The 10,368-nt window shown below is 44.0% G+C and overlaps 1 protein-coding gene across 1 annotated transcript in view; it reads right to left on the bottom strand.

Annotated features, from left to right (window-relative positions):
* Positions 1-9,669, bottom strand: part of dpep1 (dipeptidase 1) — an 18,316-nt gene extending 8,647 nt beyond the window's left edge. Inside the window, 2 exon segments of the mRNA XM_061222607.1 lie at positions 1,999-2,122; positions 9,573-9,669. Of these exon segments, the coding sequence (XP_061078591.1) occupies positions 1,999-2,114 (116 nt within the window). The 5' untranslated portion in view covers positions 2,115-2,122; positions 9,573-9,669.
* Positions 9,670-10,368: the final 699 nt, after the last annotated feature.

Raw genomic sequence — 10,368 nt, 5'->3', positions numbered from 1 at the left:
CCCATTCTTCTCCTCTCAGATCCTCTCAAGCTCTGTCCGCTTAGATGGGGACCGTCGCTGCACAGCTGTTTTCAGGTGTTTTCAGAGATGTCCGGGCTCTGGCTGGGCCACTCAAGGACATTCTCAGACTTGTCCCGAAGCCACTCCTGCGTTATCTTGGCTGTGTGCTTTGGGTCGTTGTCCTGTTGGAAGGTAAACCCTTCGCCCCAGTCTGAGGTTGTGAGAGCTCTGGTGCAGGTTTTCATCGAGGATCTCTCTGTACTTTGCTCCGTTCATCTTTCCCTCGATCCCGACTAGTCTCCCAGTTCCTGCCGTTGAAAAACATCCCCACCGCAAGATGCTGCCACCACCATGCTTCACCGTAGAGATGGTATTGGCCAGGTGATGAGCGGTGCCTGGTTTCCTACAGACATCACTGGAATTCTCTTGGCATTCCGACCAAAGAGTTCAATCTTGGTTTCATCAGACCAGAGAATCTTGTTTCTCATGGTCTGAGAGTCCTTTAGGCGCCTTTTGGCGAACTCCGAGCGGGCTGTCATGTGACTTTTACTGAGGAGTGGCTTCCGCCTGGGCTACCATAAAGGCCTGATTGGTGGAGTGCTGCAGTGATGGATGATCTTCTGGAAAGTTCTCCTCTCTCCACAGAGGAATGCTGTGGAGCTCTGTCAGAGTGACCATTGGGTTCTTGGTCACCTCCCTAACCAAGGCCCTTCTACCCAGATTGCTCAGTTTGGCTGGGTGGCCAGCTCTCGGAAGAGTCCTGGTGGCTCCAAACGTCTTCCATTTATGGATGATGGAGGCCACTGTGCTCCTCGGGACCATCAATGCTGTAGAAATGTTGCCTGTACCCTTCCCCAGATCTGTGCCTCGACACAATCCTGTCTCGGAGGTCTACGGACTATCCCCTCGACTTCATGGCTTGGTTTTTCCTCTGACATTCACTTTCAACTGAGATCTTTTATAGACAGGTGTGTGCCTTTCCAAATCATGTCCAATCAATTTGATTTACCACAGGTGGACTCCAGTCGAGTTGTAGAAACAAGGATGTAATCACTGCTGTAATCACAAGGTGGCTCAACAAAGTACTGAGTAAAAGGAGTGAATACATATGTACGTGTGGCATTTCAGGTTTTTTTTTTAAAGATATTTTTTAGGCGTTTTTCAGCTTTATTGGACAGTATATAGGGACAGGAAGAATGGGGGCGAGAGGGAGGGAAAGACAAATTGTCAGACGGTCGGATTCGAACCGTTGACGTCGCGGCTCACAATGAGTATGCGGTCAGTGCTCTGCAGGCTGCGCCACCGAGACACCCCAGTTTTTTCTTTTTAATTAATTTGCAAAAATTTCTAAAAAAAAACTTTTTCATTTTGTCATTACTGGGTATTGTGTGTACATCGCTAAGAATCTTTTATTTTTTATTTAATCAATATTGGAATAATGCTGTAACATAAAAACATTTGGAAAAAGAGAAAGGGAGTGACTGTATATCTCAGAACCAAATCATTATCCATCTGACTTTATACTTGCTGTAAACAGGGCTGACTTCACTCATTTGGGTACACAGATCCCTCCGCTTTAATTTACAAAATCGAAGAGTCAAACTGTCCCTGAGCAAGACGCCTAACGCCTAATTGCTCCTGACGAGCTGGTCGGCGCCTTGCATGGCAGCCAATCGCCGTCGGTGTGTGAGTGTGCGTATGAATGGGTGAATGAAAAGCATCAATTGTACAGCGCTTTGGATAAAGGCGCTATATAAAATGCCAACCATTGTCATGGTTGTTCAAATACTTACTGTAATTACTGTCCAATGTGAAATATTGCCAATAGTTAAAAGGAAAGACAAGTATATATGTAACTTATTCATATATACTTATAATACCTAAACATATAACTGATGTTGTCCGCGGGTTATCGTGGTCGTGCTTGTATTTCAAACTCAAAGTAAGATTACGGTTGTGAGCGCACAGTTAGTAGAGGTGCAAGTGTGAGTCTCTTACCCATCTATCAGAGGCGTCTCCGTCATCAGCTGTACGGCTTTCTCCCTGCTGCGGTCCACAGCTGTGCAGTGTGCGAAGGCCACCACTGCCCACAGTGCCCGAAACCACCACGTCATTAATGATTCTGAAATAATAACAAATAAAATAATTATTTTTAGACCTCGTCCCTGTCGTGGTCCGGGTGCTGTTCTGCTCCTGGCTCTGTATCCCGCAGTCCTCTCCTGTGCCGACCCTCCACGCCGTCTATGGTGTTTACCACTGTGTGTCTGAACGCACTTAACCAGGGACCTTTTCGGCAATACCCCCGAGTTAATGGTTAATGTGCCATCTGTCAAAAAAATGCTATTGTCCCACTGATGAGCCCCATAAAACACTGTTCTCATAAAACAGACTCATAAAACATGTTATAAATCAGTTGTTTATTAAGAAGTCCCTCAACATGTGATCAAATGGTTACAATCCATGGTGCTGAATACAGGGTGACTGAAAATATTTAGTATACTGTATAGTATTACAGTATGTAATTTTATGTCGTTGCACTCTGGGTATGTTTGCGATTGCCTAATACGTCACTGTGGGAGATGGTGGGGGAGGATAAGAGATTAAGAAACGTGGACACATTTCTGTTCAAGGCCATGATATGCTGACGGCGGCCATGTTTTATTACCAGACTCATCGACCAGGCTGATTATAAGTGCAGTGAATTATTCCTTATATGCAGTCTATTGGTCCAGGAGTGCTGGCAAGCTTCGACCACTGCTTATCACACGCTAATTCGTGAGCCAAGAGAGTTGGAGGAAGAGTTTTTGTGCGAATCTTAAGGGCTTGTGCGTGATTGGCCAGTGCTGACTGAAACCCCTCCCATCTGTTTGATGTTGGAGCCAATTAATCACCGTCTGGGGATATTGCCACAATCAGCACTATTGTGGTCAGCTCTGCCTTGATCTCAGTACTGGAGTATTCTAGGAAAACTTGTCAGAGGGTTGAGTTGGTCACAGGTTAGAAGGTTGAGGGTGACGGTTAGTCTGCTCCGATATATGGTAAAAGTCTTCAGTTTTTTTATTTTTAGTATACGCTCACCGAGGACTTTATTAGGAACATTTTTACTTTATTACACCTACAAATGAATGCGATTATCTAATCGGCCAATCGTGTGGTGGCAGTGCAATGCATACAATCATGTCGATCAGGAGCTTGAGTTAATGTTCACATCAACCATCAGAATGGGGGGAAAAATGTGACCGTGGAATGATTGTTGGTGGCAGACAGGGTGGTTTGAGTGTCTCAGAAACTGCTGATCTCCTGGGATTTTCACACGCACTTGTCTTTAGAGTTCCAGTGAGCAGCAGTTCTGCAGACAGTTAACCTTGTTAATGAGAGGTCAGAGGAGAATGGCCAGACTGGTTAAAGCTGACAGTAATGCAAATAACCACACATTACAACAGTGGTATGCAGAAGAGTATCTCTGAACACGCAACGCATCATACCTCTAAGTGGATAGGCTACAGCAGTAGAAGTATTTAAAAAAAAGTAATAAATACCTAATAAAGTGCTCAGTGTGAATATCTCCAGTATCTTTTGCCCTGTGGTTAAGTAAATATAAAGTGTTTGGATGAACTTCAAGGAATCATCAAAACCCCCCTCCCCTAACTCTACATTAAGATGAAATGTATTGCTGTAGGAACAGGAACAGAAGAATTGATTGGGCATAGGCAAAGTCAAAACAAACAAACAGAATATCAACGTATATTGAATGACTTTTAAAATATGGTGTTTAAAAATATTTGTGAACTTTATTATTATTATTATTATTATTATTTTTTTTTTTAACTTCGTGTCAAAAAAAAATTTCTGATTGTGGCTGCAAGTAAAATGTATGTAAAGTATATCGACTTCCCTCAGTATTAACAGTTTGATTGCCTGTGAATTAATAGACTGTTCTGTTTTATGTACTTGGAGTATTATGACTGCTGATATCTCAAATTTGAATTGGCACGATACGTTTTCATCTGGTGACGGACGGCAAGCTTTCAAAGCCTCCGACATATCAAAGAGGGACAGTGTGATTACGGTGAAACCCAACACATTTAGTTTCAATAAAGCGGTACTGCAAGCAACCTGACTTATTCTACAGGCACAGGTGAAAGGGAAATATTTCTCAACTCCAGGAACTTACGCACTCGTGCTAAAAATTTACCTAACTGGTTTATTGTAAATACCCCTTTTGCAGTCTATTATGTTGTCATAATAATAAGATGTTGTCACAATATAAGGATGTTATTAAGCATTACACTTTTTTGTAAGATCGAGCTTTCTCTGCCCGTAAGCTAATATTGGCGGATCTCGGCGACGATGTTTGATCCGTCCTCCTCCTGTGCGTTCTTTGCTTCGCACTGGATCCACATCAGAGGCACGGAATCAGTTCATCAGTGAAACAAGATAAGTTCCTTATCTAAACACCAGCGTGCTCTTTCATGTCATGTTTTCCGGGTTGTACCTAAAGCTGATAGCGTGTCCCCTTGGGTGATACCGAATAGAACCTCGATAATCTTCAACTTGATGGACATTTCTCCACTTGGAAGCGGCAGTGGTTTTTTTACCGTAACTGTTATTTATGAGGTAATTAAACCCGGGATCAGACAGCTAGTCTGTGATAAGGGGAGTGCCTGTGAGGAAGTAGGGGTGAGAATATTGGGAGAGAATGAGAATGCTTCTCATTTGCTTGGACTTTATATAGAAGCTTGTTTCCGAGCGGGACAGCCAGAGGTTTAGTATAAGGGCTCCGGGTTGATGAAGTCTGGCGTTATATGAAATGCATTGTCAGCTGCATCTTTGATCTGCACGTTTCCGTAGGCGCAGTTTTCGAGTCTCTTTGCCAGGGATCATCAAATCTGGCCCTCAAGTCCAAATCCAGCTCTGGTTTTGCTTTCTTCTGAGTATTTAGCTTGAACGATTAGTGATGCTGATTGGCCAGACTGTGTTCACACCTGACTCCCAGGTAAAGGGAGGGGGGGGGACACCTGACTCCCAGGTAAAGGCAGGGTGGAAAAGCAGCAGTTCTCCAGCCCTTGAGCACCGTGATTTGATGATCCCTTCCCTGTGGTATGAGGAAGCATGGAGCTTTTCAGAAAGAAAAGATAGTTGCAGTCGCTTTCACCTACTTTGAACCAGCATTTTGACTTTAAACACACCAGGTGTCTGGATTATACTGGATAAAGCAATGCTGCTTTGGAGTTTGCTTATTATTATTAGTTACCTGAAAAGAGACAATTATCACAAGTCCACCTAATTTATTCCCAATACATTTGTGCTGAATATTCAGTCTACAACGAGAGTGCGCAATGGTAGATATTGATTCACAAAGTTCATTGCTCTTCCTGAAACCTGGCAGAATTTTAAGCACTGACTGTTGTCTGATATAAGAAGTGTCTTGACATTTGGGTTGTGATGACAGGTCCATGGGGGGGGGGGGGGGCGGCTATGTTTATGGACAATGTTCTCTGTTCTCATCAAGGGGTCTAAAAGACCTCATCACCACCACCCCCCTGTCAGGAGCAACTCAAAGAATAAAGGAGCCAGGACCAGACTTAGAGTGACATATTAACCCCCCTGTCAGTCACAGAGAGTTATGTAAGCTACCACTGTACTCCTGGCAGAGCAATAACACATGCAGCAGCCAACGCTACTGGTCACCCAGAATGCCTCTGAAGAGGGGTGTCGGATGCACAGGCACTACTGTATGCTGTTTTCAGGGAGGAGATGGGTTCTGACAGGTGGAGCCCTCTCCACCAGGTACACCAGTACAGACGGAGATTATTGCTGGACATGCACATCTGGATCAGAATAGCCTGTTGGGACAGAAATCTGTGTGAACCGAGGGTTCATTCCAATTGCTTATTTCATCCGTCCTTATTACATTACATTAATGACATTTGGCAGACGCTCTTACCCAGAGCGACATACAGTTGATTAGACTAAGCAGGAGACAATCCTCTCCTGGAGCAGGGTTGCGGGCCTTGCTCAAGGGCCCAGCGGCTGTGCAGATCTTATTGTGGCTACACCGGGATTAGAACCACCGACCTTGCGGGTCCCCGTCACATACCTTAACCACTACACTACGGGCGGCCCTATGTCCTCATCTCCTCTGTCATTGCAAGACCTGGAATTTGATCGAGGCCCCTCGTCTTTAAAGACGCTCTGAGCCATTTTGGGTGAGCAAGGGGGCTAGTGCGAGGAGGCCCCCCAAGGATGCTTCAGCGAGAATACTCGAAGGAGTCCGTCCTTCAGGGAAATCTGTTAACCAGAACCAGTGTGATGTGCAAATAATCCACCTGTCAGAACTCAACCCGTCCCAGCCTTGTTCTGGGTGCTTCTCTGGGGGTTGATCGTGATGTTCAGCTGAATAAAAATAGTACATTTTCCCCAAGTAATGGAGGTACGCTTACCTTGACTCGATGCACAAGCACACACGCGCACATACACACACACACACACACACACACACCCAAGCGTATGACTGCCCGAGTGAAGTGAAGCTGGATAGTCAATCGCACACTTTTCATTTTTTGTGCCATTCTCTGTATGCTCCAGAGACTCTGTGGAGACTTGTGTGTGAGAATCTCAGGAGATCAGCAGTTTGAGATACTCAAACCACCTTGTCTGGCGCTAAAAATCACTCCACAGTCAAAGTCACTTACAGTAGATTGCATTTCTTCCCCATTCAGATGTTTCGTCTAATAGACGAATGAACCTCTTGAGTATCTATGCAGGCTTTTATGAATTGGGTTGCTGCCACCTGATTGGCTGATTTGATGTTTGTATTAACACCCTGGTGTGCAGGTCTACCTAAAAATACCCTATACCCTATAGGTACATAAAATCGTACCCCTACCCAGAAATACATCTTTAATTAATTTGTAAAAAACATTTGTTTGGAAAGCGTACTCATTTCTACCCGAAGAGAACATTTCTGTACTTTTATAGGGTACATTTGGGAAATGTGATGCTTGAATAACAAAACTGTCCCTCCAATGTCACTTTATTCCCGAGAGTGCATGTTCAGTTCTGTTTTGAAATTATATGGTACAATTTTGACTTTTCAAAGCGACTTACAGTTGATTAGACTAAGCAGGAGACAATTCCCCCTGGAGAAATGTGGCCTTGCTAAGGGGCCCAGCAGCTGTGTTGTTGTTATCGTGGCTACACCGGGGTTCGAACCAGTCTTTTTGAACCAGGCGTTCAAAAAGAATGTCAAAGAGAGTCTGAAACTTGTTTTCCCTTCCTGCAACAAAATCTTAATCCTTATATTTAACACACCCTTATGTAATATAAAAAATACCCTTGGGAGGTATGATCGACAGTGACGAGGACGTCTGATTGGTTGACTTCCTTAACTTTACCTCACCGTACATACACCTTTGACTTTGAAATATCAATGAATCAAAAAAAAAAAAAAAGGTTTTAATCAATATAGTTTTTCATCGTAACCTTTCCTGTAGGCAGCTGTTGAGCAGAGGTTGTCACCTAGAGGTCGGGGAATGGAGGAGAGGCAGATTGTGGATAATGGAATGGGGAATGGGGAATGGATTATTGATGTGTTGATGTGGCGCGTGTGGCCATGTGAACGCTCCGTCCCGTCACGCTGTCACCCTGTGGCGTGGTTACTTAGTCTGGAGCCGTAAAGGTATGAAGCGGAAAAGTCATCTTGAAGTGGGTTTGTGCAGCCTTATGGTCCAGTCGCCCCAGTCCATTAAGTTGCAATGACAAGCCTTGGTGCTGTAACACAACTCTGAAGTTAGAAAGCAGGTAAAACACTTAAACTGCTGTTCATTTAGGGAAAGTTTACTGCATGAACTAGATGACCTTAGAATGCTAACATTAGTTTATAACTGCACTTTTTTTTTTTTTTTTTTTAGAACTGTACTGAAAATAAAAGTTTTCTTCAGAATTAGTCGTCGAACACGTATTGATTGAAAGTGGCCTCTGTTTATTAATTTCCTCTACGTGACGGCTTTATGTGAATAAATAGAACAGAAGCAGCATTTGTTTCTGCCAGAAGCAGATGGCATGGAAAAAGTGTATTCTGATCCACTGACAAGCACGTGCATAACTGGCCACATTCTCACTAACGCGGTTACAATTAGGAAGCTCATGATTACTTTCACGGTGATATTGATCAGAATCTTCATTCTGAAACTGGGGCACGTCTGTGACTTCATTTCCCGTGCGCTCAGTGCAGCTCCTAATCTCATTCCCCTGAAAGAGCGATGACCGTGTTCAAATTAAGGTTTTCAAAGACACGACAAAGTCTTCGCCAAGGTGTGTGGGTTTGTGAACAACTGCCCAAGAACAGAACACGGAGAAGGAGACATGGTGTCTCATCAGGACGATGCCTTGGTACATGAATTCAAAGATTTGTAGTAGGCCTGTCTTGTTTTCGGTAAAAGCTAAAATGTACATCTGCTTCTTACCTGGCAGGCACTGGTTGTTACATTTGCTGCTCCATTTTACAATACAAAGTCCTTTCGACTGCATGTAACGTGTAGGCTATTGTGCTATCTGCCTGCACTAATGGGAATTTCTGTTACACATACTGTATGTTTGTTAAGAATGACTATGGGTCAGGAAAAACCTGCAAATAAGTAAATTATCGGTACAGGCATTTTTCTACCTATATGCATAGCAATATGACACGAAAGGCCCTACTGTATATTGCTTGTATCAATATTTTGGCACACCCATAGTAATAAGCAATGAAGAGATAACTATGTTATTGACAATACTGTATCAGTGACATTCATAAAATAATACTGTGCATACAGGCGAGACGGGAAACAGAAGCAGTGGCTGAGAATGCGTTTGTGTACACAGCTGCCTACACGTTTTGGGTTGTAAGCTGTAGCTAAGAAACGATCAATCACAGACCGCGCACTCACGCTAAGCAAGGCGATGGCAAAAGCACATTGTCCGACCGTGTGACCGACCGAAAGCCTGAGATCCAGAGAGGTGATAATATACGTCTTTCTGTGCCTCACAACAGCGTCCTCCACGGTGAAGCGGTGATTCATGATGAACATATGACTGCGCTTGCCTTTCAGTTAAAGCTTTGTCGTCCATTTGTCATGTAATGACGTTTTAACTACGCTGCAGCTGAGAGATTGTATTTTGGCAGTTTCTCATACATTATTCCTCTTAAAATTTATATTGTCAGCTTTATAATGCAATATAAAACATTTATTCAGTGATAAGACCTGAGATAAAAGGCTACATTTTTTTAAATATGACAGTGAAAATTAGTAGCATGGCCAAATGCAAGGGACAGTTGTATCTTCCAGCTCCTCTTAATGATTTCAGTCAGAAAAAAAAGGAGGAAAGATCAAGTGAAAGAGGTGAACTGAATCCTTTCCAACAAGCACACAGGTCCCTGCCTCTCTCCCTGGTTCTCTCACTCACTCCTATAAACAGGCCTGTCCCTCTAATAGAACTCAGCTTAGTCATTATTAGTTATTATCTGAACCAAGTGGGTAAAATAATGAGTGAAATCAGCTCGTGTAGCATACGGTACAAGCAAATACCTGCAGACACCGCGGCCCTCAGGACGGGGAGTTGAGTAGCGCCGTATGAGACGTTCCTGTCCTGAAATCCCTGAGAGATTTGAGGCCTGTGTCTGAAGGGAAGCCAGGACTTTTTATAGCGCGTTGACGGGAATGTGTGCAGACAGGTGTTTAAATGTAACCGGCCCGGGTCGGGTCGGCCCGTCTCTCAGCCACCTCTGGGGGGCGAGCCTGCCCCGACGTCTGAGCACTTGGTGCCCTGTCGTCCTGAGTCCTCCATGTCCTTCACAGACAGCGCCGGAGTCTCCCCCTAACCCTGCTACGCCCTTGCACACAAACCCGTAAATTCCTCCGTGTAGATGTTCTGGACCTTGTTGAACACAAAAAAAACCTCTCTCCTTTTTTAAAAAAAATTTAACTTCACTCCTATTGGCACTTCCTCCTGGAGCTGGAGGGAGTTACGTAACCGTGTGAGATCTGGTGAAAAATAACTGTAGATTGTAGATGAATACGGTGACATCTCACATCTCACTTTCCCTGGGAAATTCGTTTTTGAACCACGGACGTGCGGTTTCTGGAGCCGGAGAGTGCTCATTTAGAACTAAAAAGACTGTTCCTGATCTGTCATTGACAGTCTGGAGAGATACCACCCCCCTGAGTGATGCAAACTTTGTCATCTGAAATGAACAAGTGGTCTTATCCCTGGGTAGGCTTTTTAGTTTTTAAAATCAACATTATTTCATTCCAAAGAATTAAATTTTGGAGTGGTGCTGGGAGCCTCCATTCCGAGCATTCTAACTACCTGATTACTAGAAGG

Source organism: Conger conger, chromosome 15, assembly GCF_963514075.1.
Source record: "Conger conger chromosome 15, fConCon1.1, whole genome shotgun sequence".
Taxonomy (NCBI): domain Eukaryota; kingdom Metazoa; phylum Chordata; class Actinopteri; order Anguilliformes; family Congridae; genus Conger; species Conger conger.
Note: the sequence above shows the minus strand (reverse complement) of the source record. Positions and strands in the feature narration are given on the sequence as shown.